This window comes from Ictalurus punctatus, chromosome 26, assembly GCF_001660625.3.
Source record: "Ictalurus punctatus breed USDA103 chromosome 26, Coco_2.0, whole genome shotgun sequence".
Taxonomy (NCBI): Eukaryota; Metazoa; Chordata; class Actinopteri; order Siluriformes; family Ictaluridae; genus Ictalurus; species Ictalurus punctatus.
Window position 1 is genome coordinate 19,855,897 of NC_030441.2, and position 24,072 is coordinate 19,879,968.

Here is a 24,072-nt window from a genome sequence, read left to right on the forward strand (position 1 = left end):
CCACTTTCACACCTTCACCCAGGTGTGTTGATGGTGGAGTGGCTAGCCGCCGTATGTCCCAGGGATCCGTCATGTCTGTGTTACCTTCTGGCACTTCCTTTTAGTTATCATAGCTACTCTCGCCGGAGTCCCTGCTTTCACTCATGCAAAGTACATTATCCTTAACCATTACAGGACAATAAGCATACCTAATAATCTCTCCCTCTATTTACCACTCTCTCACCCTCTCTCTCTTTCTGTCGAGCTACACATGATACTCCTGAGATGCCAGTGATCCTGACCCCTTATGCTCTCTGGACCTGCCTGATACATCCTGATGCCCTACTTCTGGTTGGAGTTCTCATCAGTTGGAAGTCACATGCTGCTGCTGAGGATGTCCCCACATGGTGCAGACTAAAGATCACTGGGATTGCTGAGGACGGTGCTACTTGAAGACCATGGGGATGGCTTTGGACCTCAACTTATGTGAACAGTCATGCTATGATGGCCAGGACTACAGATTGCTATTATAGCCTCAGCACTACAATTACCACAAACAGTTTTGCACTCAAGTCTCCATCAGTGAATAGTGGAGAAGTTCAACAAAACAGACTTCATGTAAAAACTGTAATGAATTTCGTGTTTACACAACTGCACTATTTGACCATGCAGTATTAGCACATTTATAGAAGGTCTTAGCTTGCATAAGAAATATTACATTTTTATGAAAAAAATCACTTTAAAGATCAAAATTAAATATAACTTGTTCTAGGATATTGATCTAGGTGAAAGGAACAGAACCTATAGGAATTAAAAGTTTTTACTGCAATTACATTTTTATTTTTTTTTTACCATATGTATCCAACAGAGGGCCACAGAGACCATTCATTTTCAACTTTTGTGATATATTTTGTGAATTTATATATTTATAAACATTATAAAATACATTAAAAATAAATATTCTTTCAAATGTTAGAATTTTTTGCAGTTTTTGATGTGTTTTGAAGAAAATGCCACAAATATTTTACAGAAAAATGCCTCATAAGACACACCTAAAAGACAAGACTTGGAGTCAGATTGTAGCTGCATATTATTAATTTTTAATGAACCAAATGTAAAGACAATAATTAATTTTAGAATTTTGAAGAAATTTTCAGATTTATGCCAGATTTGTTGATTTTATTTGACAAATTAACTCATATTTTATCACATTTTCCATTCATTTTCAGTGTGGGGTCAATATTAATCCTGAACACCATAAGTGTGACATTTATTTATTTATTTTTTTACATAGAACAACCGAATCAAGCCCCGTTTTTGTCTCTGTATAGATAGATAATGTAGAAAACATTTCAAAATCTTTAACCAAGGGAAGTTCAAATGGTGGTCATATTGAACCCAAACACCATATTAGGGTTTAAGTAACCCTCCCACCCCTGTGACTCAGTATCTTCTGTATTTTATAGAAAATATGTGTTTGTACAGCTCTAGACCTTTTATATGAAATAATGAGGCCATAACACACACCTGGCCATAGAACAGCTGAGCAGTTGATTATCCAATTACTTTTATGTGGGGAGACCACATATGAAAATTGCTGTAATTCTAACATAATTCCCCCGATTTGGATGAAAGTCTGAACTTCGAGCTCACATACATTATTTAATTTAAACTCCAGTGTACTGATGTAGACGGCTAAAATAACCTTATCAGTGTTGAAATATTTATGGACCGGACTGTATACCTGTAGGATTTTTATGTATGTAAGCCTTTTTATTATTTTATGACATCTGCATTACTGAGTCAGTACAAAACGATTTATATGTACATTTTGAGTCAATACATCTCATTGAAAAATGTGTTGTTAAATGTGAATGTTTTTTATGCTAAAAACATTCACCAAATGTTACTATGTCCTGAAATAGTGTGCTCTTTCAGTTTGCCTCCTTACAGGAAGTTAGCAATAAGAAAGTCACTCCAGACATCCACCTCTGGGTTTGATTTGACTTTTTCTAAAAGTTTTTGGTAATTGGGAAATGTATTTATTCATGAATTATTTATTTATTTATTTTTTTAAAAGCAAAGGGTTGTCATACCAAATACTGACTTTGCTTTATTTCTTACTGTTTATTACTGTTTATTGCACTTTACTTTAGTTTTTTTTTTACTTTTTACTTTTATTACTTTATATATATATATATATATATATATATATATATATATATATATATATATATATATATATATATATATATATATATATATATGCTTTTAAATGCATATATATTTATATTTCCATTTCTGATATTTCATAAAGAACAATTTGATAACATCAATCATCATACAAGAATAATTCAGCAGAAAACATGAACATTATTCGGTACACTGCAAACAGGCGGCTAGATGGACTGGTCTTGTAAGATTTAGATCGATATGATAGTGGGTTTATGGGAAAAACATACTCATTTCCTCATGCTTGAGGAGTTTCTGATTGTAGATTTATGTTTTTTATTGTTTTGTACAATACCCTTTTTTTTTTAATTTTAAGATTTTCAGTTATAAAACTCATAAGCACACAAGAGTCTCTCTCACAATATCTCAAATATTTAACTTTCCCAACAGAATAAAACAAATAAAAGCAAAACAAAATTTATAAACAAAAATTCAGAAAATACACACAATATCAAAAATAAAGAATTATATTGTTTATATTAATATAAGTTTATGTTGCAAGCTTTGCTCCCTGCTTGCTTGTTTTAATAATGAAACAATAAAATAAATGGCCTAAATGTGATTGAGAATGAGGGACAGCACCATGGACGGCAACGAGAATAAACGTTACTATCAGCGTATTACGTTAAATTTTCTACATTGATTGAATCACATTAAATTGAATTGAGATAAGATTTTCTCAGTCAGTGATGAACAAATACACGCACAAGGTTAGTCAACATTCAATCCTCAACAAAGAATAATGCTGACAAGAAACTGATGACATTTTTAAAAAATGCTGTCCAACTCCCTGACACCTGATTCTGGTAATCCACCTGAGAGAAGATCTAAAAATAAAAAAGTACAAAAGAAGCCATGCACCATTTACAAAAACAAAAACATGAATGTGTTGCGCAGGTTTGTGTTTGTCACAACATATTATGACATTAATGAATCATTTATCTATCCTTACAACATGAATATAAATCAAACATTATAAATAAACATTAGAACTCTTAACATGTCTTCACTTTGTCCCTCTGTGAAAATCCTTTACATGCAGGGTTTCCTTTCCTGAGTGGGTTTAAAGTAAAATCACTTTAGGAGTCTCTGCAAAAGAACCCTTGAATGCACTTTTAACAAAACAGCATTTTCTATGATTTGGGCCTCAGTGGATTATTTTGTTATAATAATCTAATCTATGCAAAACAACAAACCGTATAGAAGTTTAAAGTTGCCTGATTTGCAGAAAACCTTGAACCCAACAGCACTGCTGGTGTCTTTAAATAAAATAAAAAATTCCAGGTGAAGGAACTCAAAATATTTTGGTACTGAATTTATCTACATTGGATTTACAGTACTGTGCAAAAGTCTTTGCACATGCACATTTAAAAGTTTCTACATTAAAAAAAAATATTATAAAGAGCAGTAAACAGTAATAAATGAAACAAAGTCAACATTTTGCATGTTGATCCTTTGCTTTAAAAAAAAATATGTGCAGTTGTTTAAGGAAATTAGCTGGTAAGATAAAAAAATTTGAACAAAGTTTGTACTTTGTTATGTAAGGGGCCTGAGACTTGCACAGTACTGTATGTGCACTGAATGTATTTATGGTGCACTTTGCATTATAATACACTGAATAAAATATGATTTGTCCATAGAGAATTCAGTGCACATTTAGACAGACGGGGTCTTCATGAGGGCGAGTGTTGGGTTAACAAGAAAGAACTTCCTGATGGGAAAAATAAATCACTGTGTACCATATAAATCAAGAAACTGCACATTTGCACGCACACACCAGTAAAGACAGTAAAATCATGTCTCACTAAACAAATGCTGCCAAACCTGCCTCTGCATTCTTCTGTTCCTCCTGACAGACTAATCATCTAAAACATCTGGAACACTGCCCAGATTACAAGAGATGGTATAAAAGTGAAGCAGAGAATGCTGCTCAAAATAAATCTCTCTGCAACCACGTAAGACGATAATACAGGTGAGTGTTTGTTCAATGTAAAGTATCATTACTAATGTCAAGATTGCTTATTTTTCACATTTGCAATGGAGGTTAAATAATTTTGATTGCAACTGCATTTATATATATAAGATTTTTTTTTTCAAGATTTTCAGGACTTTTCAAGTTATATATTTACTCTGGGAAAGCTTCCCGTATTCAGAGTCGGATTATGCAGCTGCTTAAGGTGATTCTCTGTGCTCCCCATTCAGATCTATTAAAACCCCATGTGTGTAGTTCAGACTTTAGTGGACTCCGCCTGCACACTTGTACCTCTCACATAACTTCTGAATAGTGTTTAAGTCTGTAATTATGTCTGAGGTCTGAATACCAGTGTGTGCAATTTCAACATTAAATGCTCACTGTGCAATTAACTCAGCTCTGAATACGACCCTATAGGTTGAAAAAAGGTGTGTACATATTCAAATGAAAAATAATTCAAATATTTCTGTAATAATCTTTTCTCTTTTTTACCTTGATAGACGAAACAGTCCTCACAGATATGGTGAGTTTAGACCACTTTTTAAAGACCCATTAATGTGATGTGAATCGACATTAACACACTTGAAGTCATCATCTTTGTTGTTTTCTCGGTTTAGCTGCTGCTGTTCGTAGCACTGCTGCCCCTGCTGGTGCAGTCAGCTCCGGTCACTAAAGACTTCCTGCCACTGGACTGTGAGGACATTTACAATAACGGCTCCATCCACAGTGGAGTTTACACCATCTTCCCTGCTGGGTCTGCAGGTGAACCTGTACAGGTGTACTGTGATATGGGCTGTGATGAAGACGGGAGCCACGGGAAGGAAAGATGGACTGTGAGTGAAACATGTTGTCTGAAACTGTGATTTAATAATGTGATCATTTTTATTTCTGTTACACTTCATTTAAACCCCATGGCAAAATAAATAACTTAAAGTCAATATTGTGTTTTTACCCCTGCACTGGGATAATGCTAACTGCCAAATAAATAAATGTTCATTTACACCAGGTGATTCAGAGGAGGTTTGACGGCAGTGTGAATTTCTACAGGCCATGGGTGGATTATAAGAATGGCTTTGGGAATGCAGACGGAGAATACTGGCTGGGTGAGAAACGAAAATCACTGAGCATGTTGATTTATCCTTACACACAATGCTCCATTACTTTCCACACAAAAAACGTTCCACGTTTCAGACAGACCCATGAAGTTTCCAAGTGTTTTAATTACTTTTGTAGGTTGTTTAATCCAAAAACAGCCCACATTTTTACCAAACAGGTCATGTTTATATTCTCCTGTAAACTGGCAAGTTATATTGTTATATATGCTAGTTCTAGAGTGACATCATCGCTAGTCAATTAACTCTGTTAATGTGATTTAGAGCATTTAACATTGCTTTTATCACAGGTCTGAGAGTCTCCGAGCAAGCGAGGTGCTTTCAGTCAATATTCAGTCAACCTCTAGTGTGTTGATTTGACTGTAAATCCACATAAGTGTTGAGTAATGTTTAGATTCCTTTTTTTTAAGGTTCTTTTAATCGTGTGCACTATAAACCACACCAAATATATTAAATCAATTTCACTCTGATTTGGACTTAGCAAGCAGTGGGTGGTCAACGCACCCTTAAACTGTACTATACGTAGAGAACAGATAAGCCATGTGAAAACAGCCGAAAGTGTTACGGGGTTAAAGACAAAATAGAACTTTGTTCAGTGTCTAGAATTTCTGAATTACAGTTTCTATTGGCTGCTTCTTCTTCTCTTCTCTTCAGCCGTCCTCGGCTATATTAACATGAATCACATATTTTGTTAAGTGGACCTTTGTGGTTCTTAACAGGTGCACAGAACATAGGGGTGTCCAGTCTTATCTGCAAAGGGCTGATGTGGCTTCAAATTTTCATTCCAGCCAATCAGAAGCCACACCTGATTCCAGCTGTTTAATCGGTTGATATTGGTTGATCAGGTGTACCGTATGTCCTGATTAGAATGAAAACCTGCAGCAGCCACAGTGACCATCTGCGGATAAGCTTGAACCTGATATACACAGATGATTAGTACTGAGTACTACTGAGACTGATGAAGATATAGGAGTCAGTCATTTTATTAAGTTTTTTATTTTATTTTTTATACAGGTCTGGAGAACATCTTTCTAATGACTTTCAGGGAGAGGTATCAACTGAGAGTGGACCTCGAGGACTTTGACAAAGGCAGCGCCTACGCCCAGTACAACTCTTTCTACATCGACTCAGAGCGCAGCACTTATGCACTGCACATCGGCAACTTTATCAACGGAGGAGCAGGTGAGCAGAACACTACTGGTTATGATTTACCAGCAGATATTTATTTTATGTAATATTTTAAAACATGATTTCAGTTATGTCTGGTGGTGGACCGAGATGGGTTTTTAATGACTGAAGCCGGTATCAGCAGTGTGGCTGATTTAACACAAATTTAGTTATACATACAGAAAAATGGTGAAACTATATGAACATTTATTGTGCATAATATTTATTAAATATTCTCTGAAGAACTTCACATAAACTCACTTAAGAAATTTGTACAGTTTACTGCATCTTCTCCTTGTGTCTTGCTGTCTGTGCCAGCCGTCTAGCAGAATAAATACATTTTAGTTAAAAATTTATGTAGAATTTGATTTTCGAATCACATAAACCATCAGTGCTCCTTTAATCCAGTAGCAGGTTTTAGATAAACATTATAATTAATTTAATGAACAAATCTGATAACAAGGAGTTAAAGTAGATTTAACTCCATGTATTTTATCTTCAACACGTATTTATTCATAAATCTCATATAGTTACTTTAGCCAGGAGCAGGTTGTTTTATTTTTAAGTCAAAGTATAGGGTATTATTATCATTACAATAGGCGTATATTTTTTACCATTACAGTACATGCTTAGTTAGCGGCATGTAGCTTAGCAAGAAAAAATACCGAAACACATGAAAAGGTGCACTACACATGATATTACATGAATTGTGGACAATTAAATACAGCACACATGCATTTAAAATCCAGGAGTTCAAACTTGCCATCTTGAATTATAGCCAGGCTTTTCTGTCCTGCGTCTTGTTTGAAAGTTACAGAAGACGACGCACGAGTTTGAGGAAGAGCCAGTCGTGGGATTTGTGATTGTTTGTGAGGCAAAACGTTTTCAGTTTTGTTTGAATTCGTGTATTGCACGTCTGTGTCCCGTGGACGTTGTTGTTCGCTACCGCTGGGCTGCGGATCTGACGTCTCACACTACTGTTTCAATAAGACTTTGTTGCACGCCGGAGTGTTGTTGTGTGTAACAGAACGTAACGTCATGTTAAAAAGCAAGCAGTGACTGGTCATTTTACTGTCTGTCAGACGATCGCTTCACGCCTGAGTGGGTGTTTAGGAGATAGAATTAGGAAGTTATATATATAACTTCCTTGGAATATTAGGTTCTTCCTATTCTGTGCAGGGTTAAAGACCACAGGAATCTGTCAGCATCCTTCAAATGCTTATTTTTGAAAGTGTGAAAGTGTATGATCTGTAAAATATTCATTTTAAAATGACAGGAGTGTGTGCTGTGTGATTACAGGGGACACTCTGAGCAGCGTTAATGGCAAAATCTTTTCAACTCCTGACCAAAATCCATACGGCAGCTGTGCAGACAGTTTCATGGGAGGGTTTTGGTACACCTGCTGGTGGAGTAATGGCGTAGCCAACCCCAATGGTGTGTACAAATGGGAGAACGTGGACACATCATACTTAGACAACGGGATCCTGTGGAACAGCTGGAGAAATCATTACTCTATGAAGACTGTAGTGATGAAGATCAGACAGGTCACTATAGACGACATTATATAAATGTAGCATGTCATTGATTACAAACTAAACAAAGTGCAAATCATATTGTTCTGCATATTTCTGTGACATATTACTCTGTATAACCACAAAGCATTATTATTATTGTTTCAGCTGCGCTCTCTCTCTCTCCCTCTCTCTCTCTCTCTCTTTCTCTCTCTCTCTCTCTCTCTCTCTCCCTCTCTCTCTCTCTCTCTCTCTCTCTCTCTCTCTCTCTCTCTCTCTCTCTCTCTCTCTCTCCCTCTCTCCATTCATGAAGGACATCAAAGTCCAGTTAAAATCATGAATTATGAAATTACAGATTTTACACAGATTTTACAGAAATAAAGTCTTGTTTCTTCATTGATACACAGGTCATGTCTTTCCAGTTTATTTTAACAATAATCAAAGTTATTGAGCAAGAGATTTGTACGATTCTGACGTGATTGTATGGAGTAGTAAATGACCTTTGTGTTTGTTACCAAATTGTTCACTGGCAAATGATCTACTCTCACGGTATCAGAAAACGGTGGCTGCAGCAGACGTTTATAGAAATGAATTTGTTCTAAACAAGTGAATTTGTACATGTTATACATATGAGAAATGTTTTATAAATTATAGCAATGTGGGATCATGATCATTTAGAACGGAAGATAAAACTTCATAAAGTTCAGCGAGCTCCTTTCTTGTCTCTATGTTGATATAGTTTTGTATTTTGTATTGTATGTTTGCTTTCACTCACACACCCCTTTCACTAAAAGACAATGCTGCAGCCAAAAATAAACCAACAGTCCTACAATGAGTGTCATTTTCAGATTCTAATATTCACATAGCTGTAATTATGATGCACAGTAAAACCGGATAGTTCACTTTACTCAAAAAATTGGAGGAAACTAATTTCCTCAAAATTTTGAAGTTGATAAATCAATTTCTTTAAGCCAAATACAATTAAATACAACAAGTTTTAGTTATTTTTTTTGTTATATTTAAGTGTATTTAGCTTAAAGAAATTGATTTATCAAATTAAAAATTTTGAGGAAATTAGTTTCCTCAATTTTTTTGAGTTAAATGAACTTATCTGGTTTTACGGTGTAGCAGAAGTTTTGATAGTTTTAATGTTAGGTGACGTTTTTTAAAATCCAGTCTACTTTATGCTTTAATGGAGTAGGTTTCGTATAACTCATATATGCAAACACACACACACACACACACACACACACACTCACACACACACACACACACACACACACACACACACACACACACACACACACATGCTTTCTGTGTGTTTGTGTTTTGTCTTAATGTGGTGTTATCAGATTGTGATACTGATCACTCCTTCTCTGCCATGATCTTTATCCTCCATATCAATTTTATTTTATATATAATAATCCTTCTTTAGAAACTTGAAGGCTATTCCATGCAAGACATTAAATATATATTTTAAAAGTGTGTAGTCCTTCCTTCACAGTACAGGGCAAGCTGCTTCTAACCAGAACAGAAGTGTGAGGTCATGGTGCACAACTGTGCATCAGGATAAATACGTCAGCGAGTCTAGTTTGAGAAAATGACACCTCGCAGGTCCTCAGTTAGCAATTTTATTATATATTATCCACAAAATACCAGCGTCATTTTCAACAGTGTAGAAGCGACTCCTGGCCTTCTCGGCAGCGTTCAAAGAACAATTCATATCCGCGACGGGTCGATAAATATAAAAGGTTAAAATGGGTAAAAGAGAACAAACACTGGACAGACAATGATTGAGGGAAAAAGTGCTATGGACAGACAAATATATATATATATATATATATATATATATATATATATATATATATATATATATATATATATATATATCTTATCACTAAAGTTTGTGTCTTTAATACTGTGAGCCTCATATGCTGAACATTAGAAATGTTATTGCTTATCTAGTGCTACATGCATAAATATAGAAGTATTTAACTTTCATTTCTTTACAATAGTGTACCAGTTTCTCGACAGGAAAGCGGGGACATGCCCATTATACTGTACCACAAAGGTACAGCTGTGTTTACTGTAAGGAACAGGCATCAGGTCACGTGTTTGCAGGTTTGGAAAAAGAATAATAATGTAGCTGACATCTTTGCTTTTATTTTCATTTTAGCAAAAGGTACTATATGTCCGAGTTTCATATCTTTCTTTTAGGCCTCTCTGCCTTCATTTGCTAAAGAAAACTGATTTGCTTAATACTGTGGATATTACATGTAATACATGTTGGCTGTTTTTCCCCTGTACCTTGCCCAAACAATGAGCACCAGATCACAATATATACTGGTGTGTTTATTTTATGTGACTGTTCTCTTTCCTCAACCGTGTTATTGACTCCAGATTTCCCCAAAACAGACTCTCGTTCCTGAACAAATGGAAGTACTGACCAAACACAGACGCGGTGAATGACACAGGAGGGAATGTGAATGTGAATACAGATTTTTTGACTCTTGCATGGCAGGAATACGTTCTGAATACACACAAATATGACACACATATGACACAGAGTGGTTACGACGTTGCATTACTGATCGGAAGGTTGTGAGATCAAATCCCAGGACTGCTGAGCTGTCACTGTTGGGCCCTTGAGCAAGGCCCTTAACCCTCAACTGCTCAGTTGTATAAAAAATGAGATAAATGTAAATCGCTCTGGATAAGGGCGTCTGCCAAAAATGGCATAAATGTAAATGTAAATGTAAATGTAAATATAATGGGGATCCTATGGCTCTTTCAGTGATTGACTATGGCACAACGGCATATAGGTTTCATGTGACTGTGGAACAACAAGCTCAGATTTCACTGGACAACGTGGAGCAGAGTGGTACTTTCTAAATGGAGTGCCAAATGGCCTTTATTACATTACCACTTTGATAATTATGGAATAATAGTAAAGATAACTATAATAATAAAAAGACATACATACAAACTTTTTTTTTTTTTTTTGCTTTTATGGCTTTCTTCCAGCTGAAAAAGTTCCTGACCTCTGGTTTATAACTATTCTCTTGAACTTTAGCAATAAAAATATCAAAAACAAACTGAAGAAAAAATATTTCTTTTACAGTTTTTGTATTTGTCCGTTTGTGGTCACAGCATTGTCTGAAACTTCATGTCATATATCCGCAGAATTCTTGTTTCCTGATAAATTTATGTTTTTATCATTATATATATATATATATATATATATATATATATATATATATATATATATATATATATATATATATATATGTGTGTGTGTGTGTGTGTGTGTGTGTGTGTGTGTGTGTGTGTGTGTGTGTGTGTGTGTGTGTGTGTGTGTATTATGATATAAACATTAATTTATTTTATGAACTTTATAAAACCACATTATACCTTTAAATACAGCATCTGTCTAAAAACCAGTTTTGTCTACATATGTTTAGATCATGAGTTTTGTTCTTTTTTAAAGTCCACCCTCATCTTTGATCCTTTTCACACACAAAAGCTGTGCGTTTGATTTAAGGATGTCATCATGACTACAGTGATTATGTTAAGAACTTATGAACTGTTTGGTTTAAAAAGAACAATGCACTATGCAGGGTAAGACACTGATGCAGAAGAACCAGAATCCCAACTAAGGTGCAGCTGTGCTATTGTGCTAATGCTATAAAAGAAACGCAAAAGTCGACTAACGCAACTTCTGTTCACCAGAATTATCACAGGTGAGTGTCTTAACAAGGCAAGTTATTGATGTTAAACTTATTACCTGTTGAATTGTGTACAACTCTGAATGGAAATGAAGAAATAATGTTCAAACGTGATCCGTATTCAGTCATAAGGTTATAACCTGATTGTATGTATTTAAAAATTTGTCAGAATGCTGTTGTTTATTGATTTATTACTTTTTTTTCTTCTTATTTTCAGGTTCTTTGTTATGGTGAGCTCTTTATATTACTTGCAGTTGTTTTCTAATATTTTATATTCGTTTAGGATTGTGGATTTACTTATCATTAATATACTTTGTAATATTTTATGTAAAACTTCAAAATGAAAAGTACTAGAATAATGTAAATAATAGGTATTATTATTATTATTATTATTATTATTATTATTATTATTATTATTATTATGATTACAGAATCACGTCATGCTGCTGCTGCTGGTGGTAGCGTTGTCCTCGCTGGTCCACTCGGCTGTTCTCGTTAACACGTCCCTGCCGATGGACTGTGAGGATGTTTACAACCTAAAGAAAAGCTCAGTAAAGAACGCCACTGTTCCCAGTGGAGTGTACACCATTTACCCAGCAGGTCCTAATAAAACCGTGAAGGTGTACTGTGACATGGGCTGCCTGGAAACCGGAGGCCATGATGATGGGAAGTGGACTGTGAGTGAGAACATGAATCTGTTTAAAGCTGTTTGAGAACACTGTAATGGTAAAGAAATGTGAGGTAACTACTTGTCTGCTTCAGGTTTTCTGAAATGTAGTCATTTTTCTCAATGTTTTGTTTCCACCTGTACACCATGCTGAATAATCCACCACCCAGGTGATTCAGAGGAGAATCAACGGCAATCTGAGTTTCTACCGGCCATGGGAGCACTACAAGAATGGATTTGGTAATGCCAATGGTGAATACTGGCTAGGTGAGAGAATATCAAATGAATGTCAAGAATACCAAAATATATACTTGGAGTTGAATCACTATTATTGCTACATACCAAACTAAATTATATAGAATAATAAGTTAATAAGATAAATCTAAAGCTAAAGTAGGGTTATAACAGTTTAAAAAAATAATAAATATTAGAGTCGGGTTACGCAACTGCTTAAGTGGGTTTTCTGTGCTCCACATGAGACTATTAAAATTACCTGTATGTACTTCACACCTCCGAGTTTCCAGGTTTTATTTGAGTAGAAGCATCAGAGATGGAGTTTTTCAGTAGCATCCTGACGACTGCCTTTAAACCCAATCACTGTCCTTTAACCAGTCACCAATTTAGCTGATTTATGAGTGAGAAGATGGCGAGTGTTGAAAGAAATCTAATAGGAAACTCATATATCACCAATATATTGCTAATAATCCTGGTTGTAATGAACAAAATGGCTTCCACACTCATTATTCAGCAGCACATGGAATAGCACTTGATCCAGCGCGCACTGTTATTTGACATTTTATTTATTTATATAGATAAATAAATTAAATAAGAAAACAAATAACAATTAATTACAGAAATATTTGTAAATGATGTCTGACAAACAGAGGAGCATTGTCCTTAACGAGTCCAGAAGATTGATTCAGGGCAGAAATGTGTGTGAAATGTTCTAATTCTTCCAATGCCACTTGAATCTAAATTATTAATCTCTTAATATTCCCAGCAGACGTATGAAAATGATGTTATACATTACAGGTTTGCAGAACATTTTCCTGATGACCTACAGGGAGAAGTATCAGCTGAGAGTGGACATGGAGGATTTTGAGAACGGCAGTGCCTACGCCCAGTACACCCAGTTCTACATCGACCCAGAGTCCAGCAATTACAAACTGAACATCGGGGGCTACATCAATGGAGGAGCAGGTGAGCCAATCAGGGGAAAGAAAACACTTTTACCTGCCTCAAACAACAAAATTAATTTTTGTAAGAATTTATTTGGACAGAACGCCTTACATCCGTCTATATACAGTGATGCACTTTCTTCTGCGTGTAATACATCACCCTGTGATGCAGCATGAGCAGCAGTTTCAAAAGATATTTTATATATTTTTAAATATCTGTCTGAAAATCTGTTTTGTCTATATATATTTAGATAATTTCATTCTTTTTTAAACTCCACCCACATCTTTGATCCTTTTCACACACAAAAGCTCTGGGTTTGATTAAGGACATCATCATGGAATACCTTTAAAATCCCAGCCATCCATGGCCAGGAGTCCAAGAGAACAAAAGTGGCTGTGTCTCTGAGTGGGAGGGGCTTACTCTCTCTCCCCTGTCAATCATAGTGAAGCTAGCCAGTCATGGGCGTCTATGAGCTTATGTATGCGGAAGTGAGCGGATAGCACTTTCTTCTGAGTGTAATACGTCACCCTGAGATTCAAAAGATGTGGTTGGCTCCACCTGCCTTGCAGGAAGCATGTGATAGCCTTTGCCCTCTTTGGTTGGTAGCTGTTGTGTGATAGGGAGGATGCTGGCTGGTGGGTGGGACATGGCCAAGAATATAACACAGGAAATCAGGAGAAAATCTATAGACACTGGCAGTGGTCTAGTGTTTACTGAAAAACCCTCTCAGTCATGAACCTGAAGTTAAAAGCCATAAACTGCTGACATGTTTTTCAGAATGAGTTGTTGATGATTGTAGATGGTTATGGCCATAGGCGCCATCTTTTGGGGCGCATTGGGTCATTTGCCCCTAAAACTGAACCTGGAGGTGCAAAGCTCCCCAATTCCTGGAATTAACATGTAACTGCATTCAAATAGAAATTGAAGTTTGAAAAAAGGCCTATAAATAAATAAAGAACTAAAATGTCAGAAGCACCCAATAATGTCCTCTAAATGTGATAGTCTGTGAAAACCTGTAGGACGTGCTCCCTCTAAATTCTCCAAAAAAAAAATTATGTTTTTATTTCAGTTATTTTCTAATCTTGCCTTTGTATCTTCCTTCCAAGATCATGCTGGGTAAGGAGCCAGTTTTAGAATCACAGCGTTTACATTTTACGACATTTGGCAGACGCCCTTATCCAGCCCTTATTACCTATACAACTGAGCAGTTGAGGGTTAAGGGCTTTGCTCAAGTGCCCAACAGTGGTAGCTTGGTAGTGCTGGGGCTTGAACTCCTGACCTTCTGATCAGTAACTCAGAGCCTTTAACCACTGAGGCTCCACTGCCCCGCCCCTTTTTCTTACAGCAGTAAAAAAAAAAAAAAAATCAGTCTGCCGAAAAATGTATAAAATCTTCCTAAGCTAAGTTTGATTCTTTCACGATTTGATCCAAGATACATTCCATAGTGAAACAGAATGAATTCAGTGTATGATCAGATAGCGGCTGTCGAAATGTCCACGATGCACAGATTGACCACTAAGATTTAAAATGTTTAAATGGCATAATAAATGATGTTAATAGCAGGAATTGTGGATGACATATCAAACTGACTGAAAAGCTTAACCCAAGTCAGTACCTAGGATTATGGCTATAGATATTTGTTTATTTTTTTATACATTGAGCAAGCAAAATAAAGTGTTACCTTACTTTTCCTTTCCTTATTCTATCTTTGATTTATTAGAGATGGCTCAACGTCCTCATAATTCACACTGTGCTCTACTTTGTTTGTCTTTTCCAGGTGATTCTTTATCCTATGTGAATGGGAGGGATTTTGCAACCTTTGACAAAGACCCTACAGGAAACTGTGCGGAGACTAACAGTGGAGGATTCTGGTACTATGGATACTGGTACTACAGTGCGTGTCACTTAGCCAACCCCAACGGCCTGTACAAATATGGGAATGTGGGGACAGTGAACACAGGAATCATGTGGCAGTCCTGGAAAGGAAACTACTACTCTCTGAAGACCATCGTGATGAAGATCAGACGGATGGGTCTGGAAGATCTTGCAGATCTTTAGCTTTCCAGACTTCAGAAGAAATCCAGAAGAGTAGAATAGAGAGGAATAGGTGTAATATTGACTACTTACTGATTAATCGTAATCTTTTGGTTTTGGGTTTACCCTGTGGTATATCCCCCTGTAATATCCTCCATTCTCAGCTATATTAGTTTCCTTTTGTAAATGTGTATTTTGTTCCTGGTACACATTTCCTTTTTGTCAAATATGTTAATCAAATCAAATGTTGCTTCCTTTGTACTTCTTTTAAGCAATGTGTTAATTAAATAAACTGTTTAAACAAAGCATTTTGATACACTACTCCTTTTTTATTATTATTTCTGTTATGCCTGTAAGCTCTTCTCAGCAGTTAGGATTCTGTGTTAGTGTTTCATTTAAAACACAGCACTGGCCAAGTAATGTAAAGCCAAAGTTTGATTTTTACCCAGATGGGGAATACTGGCTGGGTAAGAGACTCCGCAGAATTTTATTAAAATGAACAGTGTTCATTAATCACAGAGCATGTTGCTTTACCCTCAGCACAGTTGCAGCTTACGACAAGCTCAGAGTAAAGTCATCAGCCAAATATGATAAGAATATAATGGGTATTTTAGTAATATTTTGTAATATGCAAAAATCAGCCATAACATTAAAATCACTGAGAGGTGAAGTGAATAACATTGATGATCTCATCACAGTGGCATGTGTCAAGGTGTAGGATATATTAGGCAGCAAGTTCTGTGTCAAGTTGATGTGCTGGAAGGAGGAAAAATGGGCAAGCGTGAGGTTCTGAGCGACTTTGACAAGGGCCAAACTGTAATGGCTAGACGACTGGGTCAGAGCATCTCCAAAAACAGCAAGTCTTGTGGGGATGCTTGTTCTCAATCTACCTACAATCGAACTCTAACATGGTTCTGAAGCATGAACTCTGGCTTGACTATGAAGCAACCTGACTGTCGAGTTTTGTTTCCAGCTATCCATATCACACATTTTATTAAGTGGACTCCTAACTCAGGTGGTTCTTCACATAACGACCTGGGCACAGAACTGAAACAAAAGTGTACATCAGGGGTGTTGATATTGATATTGATATTGGTTGAACAGATGTTTGTCCTGATTAAAATGAAAACCGATAGCAGCCACAGAGGCCCTTTGCAGTTAAGATTGGACATGCCCGATATACACAGATTATTGCTATCAGGTATTACTGAGACGAATTCTGCATGATGAAGATGTAGGCTGAAGCAGAAGTAGGAAGCAGGAAGTAAACAGAAGTAAACAGTAAACAGTTCAGTTTTCTGTGACACTAAACACATGGATTAGCATTTTATTCTGTTTGTACAGGTCTGGAGAACATCTTTCTGATTATCAACAAAGAGAGGAATCAGCTGAGAGTGGACATGAAGGATTTCGACAAAGGCAGCACCTACATCTGTTTTTGATATTTAATTAAATACACTGTCAAATCATATCTAAACATTGTGATGTATTTATTCCATATGGACATATACACAAAATATACCATAGTTTAAAGCTCAATAGCATTTGAAGAGAATGACTTACAGTCACAAAACCAACTGGAAAGTGTTCCTGTAGGTGTCAGGTATGATGCACACCTTTTGGATTTTTGAGTTACTTCATCACCTAGATGAACACTTTATAGCTGGTTTTATGACCAAGTCATTCCCTTCAAATGCTATTGAAGTTAGAAACATGTGTACCAATGTGTAACTTTAGAGACGGTCCCTTAATTTGCGCAGATCTGCGAATACTGAACGTCCAACATCAAATCAACTTTATTCCAGTCGCTAGGTTCATCTTCTCTTGTGGCTTGTCTGCACAATCCCACCACTAGGGGGCGGCCCAAAGTAACATGTTACAATAGTATCGGCAATCCATTGCTCTTCCTGTGAGACCCGGATGTGAAGACTTGAATTTTAAGACCTGAGGTTGAAAAATAATGTGTTGAAATATTACCTGACAAATAATGAAGATGGTATTTTAACAACTGAATATTTTGGAACTGTACTATAGGAAGTTGAATGTGTGCATTGAATTTTGAATGCTGGAATTTTGTTTTTAATCAAAATATACAAACTCAATGAATTGCAGAGGAAACTAATTCAAGCATTGTTATTGCAGTGTTTTTTTACGATTTGTGTCAAATTGCTGGGCAGAACAATTCAAGTATTGTTATTGTGATGTGTTTTTATTCAATTTATGTAATTCAACATGCCATTTTGTCTTGAGGACATTTGATACTATTATACTTCCATAAGCAAAACACTACTGGTTATGATTTACTGGCAGATGGAAAATTATGTGGAACATTTATGGTAAAACCCTATTCAAGCAGGTTCCCAGAGGAGGCACAAATGTCTGACACGAAACTAAAACCTTGGAAGCATATTGTTGATACTGTGATTGTTCTCATATCATATTTTCATCACATTTTCCAAATGAGTCTCTTTTTCAAAATTGTAATGACGGGAGTCAGTGAAGTGAAGTGAAGTTTGGGTTTTTAACACGCTTTAGTTCTTTCTTTAAGATAACATAAAGAATTATTTATTATCACTATGGCCAAGTTAAAGTTTAAGTCAACTTTAAGTTTCCTTTGAACGTTTGGTTTTCCTGTTCTGTGAACAGCTGAAGGCCACATGAATCAGTCAGCATCCTTCACATGCTCCTTTCTGAAAGTGTGAAGCTACATTTCAGATATATTCTCATGGTAAATGGAAAGGAACATCTGCTGTCATTCCAGAAGATTCTATGAACATCTTAAATGGGAAACACTTTCATTTTAATTACGGACCAAAATGCATACAACCCATGTGCGAGCACTTACTTCGGAGGGTTTTGGTACACCAGCTTGTGAAATGATGGCTTCACAAACTCCAGCAGCCTGTACAAACAGGAGAACATGGCTAGGTCATCCAAAAACAATGGGATCCTGTGGACCACTTGGAAAGGTTACTCTTACTCTCTGAAGACCATAGTGATGAAGATCAGACAGATGACTATAGAAGATGTTAAAGAAATGTATCTCATCTTTGATTACAGATAAAATAAAGGGGGAAAGGTATTGTTTTTTTTCTGCACTGTTACTGTGCCATACTACTCTGTATAACCTTCATTATTATATTACTCTGTGTTATTCATAGTTTGTATTGATTTGGTCATCTCTCTCTCTCTCTCTCTCTCTCTCTCTCTCTCTCTCTCTCTCTCTCTCTCTTCTGTCTGTTACTTAATTCTATCTAGACTTAATTCATTCATGCAAATACATCACAAAACACCATGAAGGTAAGGTTGTAGATGTTCACATTATTGGAGAAAAAGAGTAATCGCAAATTAAAAACTATAAATAAAAACTGCAGCAACAAGGTCTCTGTCCCTCATGGGACTTCAAGTTATTTTGAGTTACTGGTAGATCTTCAACCGATAACCTGAATAAAACATTTTAGTCAAGGCTACTTCCTGCTCATTTGTAGGATAATTGGCTGCTTAAGAATGACTCCATGGCCTGAGGTTTGTTCCTGAGCTCTGATTACTGTTTATGCTATGTACATTTTTGTTCAATCCAGTTTCAGCTTTCTAAAAACCTGCCTTCCAGGGAGTACTGGTGTTTTTGCCCACCAATGTTTCCAGGAAGGGATTGGCACCATATCCCTGAACTGGATATTGATATTGAATGAATATTTCTTTTATTATCAAGCACAGTGTTGGGAGTATATAAAAGATGAATCACAGAGGTGAACTTCCTCAGTCTGGTATTTACCTGGTGACTTTTAACGTTTAGCACAGGTGAGTTTGATCATTTATAAAAATCCTTTACTGTTTTTATACAGTATTTTACTGTTGCACTATAAGACATGAGTTGTATACAATGGCGTATCTTTGACATCACTGTTGTGACCCTGTTCCTTGGTTTCAGATGTATGTGTTATTGTCTCTCGCACTTCCACTGCTGGTGCAGTCCCAAATTATTGACCAGGTTTTCCTGCCGATAGACTGTCAGGACATTTTCAATAACGGCTCCATCCACAGTGGAGTTTACACCATCTACCCTGGAGGACCTAAGAGCCCATTGCAGGTGTACTGTGATATGGGCTGTGCTGAAAATGATGGCCCGCAGGAAGGGAAATGGACGGTATGTGGAATTTTCTAAGACAGTGTTTTTAAATTACGGATTTTAAATTTTAAATTATTTTCTCATTTTAATGTTCCATGGATTATTGTCTAGTCCTTCTCTTTCCTTCTTCCCTGCAGGTTTTTCAGAGGAGAATGGATGGCACTGTGAACTTCTACCGGCCATGGGAGCAGTATAGGAATGGATTTGGAGATGCCAGTGGTGAATACTGGCTAGGTGAGAGAATATCAAGAGAATGTCAGGAATACCCAAATATATACTTTGAGTTTAATCACTATTATTGCTACATGGCTTTGGAGACAGAAATGGCGAACTTTGGCTAGGTCGGCACTTTTGGTTCTCAGTCCCTGTAGATTTTGTAGAATAAATGAGCGGAGTAATATAATAGTGAAATGTGCTTCTTAAATAAAAGGTCTTGAGAACCTGTGTCTCATGACATCGAGAGAGAAGCATGAACTGAGGGTGGACATGGAAGATTTTGAACACTCTAAAGTCTACACCATATACTCTTCTTTCTACGTCGCTCCTGATTCAGAGAGGTACAAGCTACATGTCAACGGATACATCGATGGAGGTGGAGGTGAGATAAAAAATGTGTGTGTGTGTGTGTGTGTGTATATATATATATATATATATATATATATATATATATATATATATATATATATATATATATATATCAGAATTAAAATTATAGCAAAAAAGTAAAAATGATGCAAATGACAACAAAGAGCTTTTGAGTTTAAATGGTAAATATGGACTTCCCCTAGCATTTTAACAAATTAGTTTTTTTTAAAAAAAAACTGGGGAATACAGAACTGAACAATGTTGTCTGAATCAGGTATATGAGGATGCGAGTAATTTGGACATTGGGTATTTACAAATAACATATGCATGACACATGACTATAGCTATAGTGCAATAGTAAAGAAGCAAACCTTTCGCACCAAACTTGTCTTGGCTGACTGCGGCATCATCAGGATTCAAATCTCCCGATAATAGGGCGGATGCTTTTCTATTGGTAAATTTATTTTCTTTTTTGCCAATCCATTTCTTTAAGAACCATTGCTCTGATTCAGTCATCTGATCCTCTTTGAAACAGCACCTATTAATAAAATTGATGTACTTGAAAATTTGCTTTTTCAATCATTTATTCAACAGAAATATCAATAGATGTGATATTCTTCTGTGGAAAAAGTAAGTACACCCTTGGCCTCAGAAGCTAGTATTGCCCCCTTTAGCAGAAATAACTTCTTGTAGACGTTTTGTATAATTGTCCACCATGCTTTCTGGAATTTTTGACCACTCTTCCATGCAATATTCTTTCAGCTGCAAGATATTAGAGGGCTTTCTTGCATGCACTGTCCATTTCAAATCCCCCCACAACATCTCAATGGGATTCAAATCCGGGTTTTGACTCGGCCGTTCCATAACCCTCCATTTCTTCTTTTTGAGACATTCCTTGGTGGATTTGCTCGTGTGCTTAGGATTATTATCCTGTTGAAAGGTCCGCTTTCACTTCAACTTCAACCTTTGGACAGATGTCCTCGCATTATCTTCAAGCAGTCTTTGATATGATTCAGAATTGATAGTCAAATCAATGAACGCAAGCTGTCTAGTCCCTGAGGCAGTGAAGCAACCCCAAACCATAACATTTCCACCACGTGCTTCACAGTTGCTATGAGGTGATTCTCCTGAAAAGCTGTCTTTGGCCTGCGGTAAACATGTCTGCTGTTACTGTGGCCAAACAACTCTATCTTTGATTCGTCTGTCCAGAGCACATTATTCCAAAAGTCCTGGTCTTTGCCTGTATGCTCATTGACAAGCTGTGGTCTTGCAAAGGCTTTTTCCTGACATGCCTCCCATGCAGGTCAAATTTGTGCAATCTCTTTCATGTACTTTTTACACCAACAAAATTGCAAGACTTACTGCAGATCCTGTGATGAAATTTTGGGGTTCTTGGAGACTTCTTTTTGCATTAGATGGTATGATTTTGGGCTGAATTTGCTGGGATGGCCAGTCCTTGACTAATCAGCAGTTGTTTGAAATCTGCACCATTTGTAGATGATTTTCCTTACAGTGGAATGATGTATTTCAAATAATTCTGAGATCTTTTTAAATCCCTCGCCAGACTCATAGGCATCCACAACCTTTTCCTGAAGGCCTTACAGAACTCTTTAGATCTTGGCATGATGACACCAAACACCTCAATAACAAAGGGAACACCAGACACTAGATATGAGAGAGGTATAAATAAGACTGGTTCCATCTGCACTCCCTAAGCAGGCTCTAATCACCGGCACCCGATCTTTAACACCTGATTTTAATTTGATCTAATAAATGTAGGGGTGTACTTACTTTTTCCATGTGATTGATCTATTTTTGTTCATTTAAATTGTGAAAATTATTACAAAATGTAAATTGTATGTGTCATTTCATAGAGTATCACCTTTATTAGTAGGTACCTTTTCAAAGAGGATAAAAAGTTTTTTTTTTAAACAACCATTTACATGGGGTGTAATTAATTTTTCACATTACTGTAGTTCTGAATAATATTGGAAATGTGGGCTGTAGTTCTGCTGTAGATATAATTCAACACATTAAAAGCATGACATTAATCACCCAAACCTCACATTTTGGTGAGCTTGCCAAACTGTCGTTTTTGCTGCAGTAGAGCCACAGACTGTGATGGGAGGATGCCACAAGTCCAATTCACAACATGTAATACAGCTCAATATTTCTTTGAGCTGTTGTACCTTAAAGTCCCTATTGTTTCTTTCACAGGAGACTCTCTATCATATCACAACGGGAAACAGTTTGCAACTTTCGACAAAGACATCAACAACTGTGCATTGACATATGAAGGAGGATTTTGGTTTGACAACTGCCACCATGCCAACCCCAATGGTGTGTACAAATGGGGAAGTGGGGTACCTGCAGCTACAGGTGTTTACTGGTACCATTGGAAAGGTTACTACTACTCACTAAAGTCTATAGTGATGAAGATGAGACGTGTAGTTTTGGCAGCTTGAGCTTAGATTCATGAATGTATTGTGTGTGTGTGTGTGTGTGTGTGTGTGTGTGTGTGTGTGTGTGTGTGTGTGTGTGTATATTTATATATACACAAAATCAAAACCTAGTTATAGTAAATGTCTAATTTAGGACGATTGTATACTACAAAGCATGATTCCAGAGATATCCAATAAATTAATTTGACTAATTTGATTACCAAAATTGTGTGATGTTTCATTTCACAATTATAATTCTATGAACAAATGTGCCAGTGATGTGGTCAGGATAAGAGTAGAGTATGAGTATAGTTTGTTGAGTGTGGAAGAATAACTACACTAGCATTGTGGAAAAATGGCTTCCGACGTCAAACAGTGTACACTTTAAGGAAAGTGTTAACAAGTGAATGCCAACATCAGGTAAGCGAGTTACATGTCCAAGGGGCTGCATGTAAACGAAGACAATTAAGGGACCTAGAACGGAACCTTGTGGGACACCGTGTTGTACTTTCTAAACTCAAATATCAATTTATGCACAATAAGATCTAAACAAGATCTAATCTGTCTAATATAAAGTGTTTTCAAACATGTCCAATAAAATATCATGGTCAGTAGGTCACTAAGTTTGTCGCAGTGTCATGGTTAGTCGGTGTATGATCTGACCATTATCTCACATTTGTCTTTTTTACAGATTAAAATTATTTTCTGTCTATTTTCTTTTTTTTACCCGATCAAGTTCGGTTCTCCTCCCTTTTGTGTCCGGGCTGGTTCTCAAAACTCTCTTTCTAAAAACAAATAACAATTAAGAGGATTGGTTTTTTTTGTTTCCTTTTGTTTTTTGCTGTATACACAAAGATGTGCAAATTGACTTTTGTACCAGGATTTCATTATTAAAAAACTTTCCTTCAATTTTCACCACTGGTTTGTGTGTTTAAACGGTTGATTAATGTTATGACATTCAGTAGACGCTCATTAACTATACAGTAGACTCATTAGATATAAATGAATATAATAATCATATACAGACAGCACCATCTACTGACTACAGGTATAACAACAAATCCATTCAATATACAGTCCCTTCTGAAACTATTGGAACGCAAGGCAAATTCATGTGTTTGTGCTGAACATCAAAGACATTTGGGTTTGAGATCAGAAGATGGAGATGAGACGAGAGTATAGGATTTCATTTTTTTATTTCCTAGTATTTACATCTAGATGTGTTAAACAACATAAAACAGAGAACCTTTTGTATCAGACCACCCACTTTTTAGGTGAGCAAAAGTATAGGAACAGATAAGTCTTAAAGGAAACTAAAGTAAATAACACTTAATATTTG

The 24,072-nt window shown here is 36.3% G+C and overlaps 3 protein-coding genes across 4 annotated transcripts; all 3 read left to right on the forward strand.

The window, feature by feature from the left end:
* Positions 1-4,101: 4,101 nt before the first annotated feature.
* Positions 4,102-8,683, forward strand: LOC108258808 (microfibril-associated glycoprotein 4). 2 transcript variants are annotated; one of them, XM_017457745.3, is made up of 7 exons: positions 4,155-4,183; positions 4,310-4,388; positions 4,684-4,706; positions 4,801-5,016; positions 5,190-5,286; positions 6,310-6,477; positions 7,762-8,683. In XM_017457745.3, exons 3-7 carry the CDS (start codon positions 4,704-4,706, stop codon positions 8,028-8,030), a joined length of 753 nt encoding a protein of 250 aa, XP_017313234.1. In that variant the 5' UTR covers positions 4,155-4,183; positions 4,310-4,388; positions 4,684-4,703; the 3' UTR covers positions 8,031-8,683. The 2 variants fall into 2 exon arrangements, with proteins under 2 accessions (XP_017313233.1, XP_017313234.1); XM_017457744.3 differs by lacking the exon at positions 4,310-4,388 and having other exon boundaries at positions 4,102-4,183.
* Positions 8,684-11,599: 2,916 nt separating this feature from the next.
* LOC108258797 (microfibril-associated glycoprotein 4) lies at positions 11,600-15,884 on the forward strand. The gene is made up of 6 exons (XM_017457722.2): positions 11,600-11,713; positions 11,916-11,928; positions 12,130-12,375; positions 12,536-12,632; positions 13,398-13,565; positions 15,322-15,884. The coding sequence occupies exons 2-6, from the start codon at positions 11,926-11,928 to the stop codon at positions 15,600-15,602; spliced, it is 795 nt and encodes a 264-aa protein (XP_017313211.1). The 5' UTR covers positions 11,600-11,713; positions 11,916-11,925; the 3' UTR covers positions 15,603-15,884.
* Positions 15,885-19,278: 3,394 nt separating this feature from the next.
* On the forward strand, positions 19,279-23,646 carry LOC108258811 (microfibril-associated glycoprotein 4). Its single transcript, XM_017457751.3, has 5 exons — positions 19,279-19,379; positions 19,510-19,725; positions 19,845-19,941; positions 20,138-20,305; positions 22,510-23,646. The coding sequence occupies exons 2-5, from the start codon at positions 19,510-19,512 to the stop codon at positions 22,755-22,757; spliced, it is 729 nt and encodes a 242-aa protein (XP_017313240.1). The 5' UTR covers positions 19,279-19,379; the 3' UTR covers positions 22,758-23,646.
* The last annotated feature ends 426 nt before the right edge of the window (positions 23,647-24,072 follow it).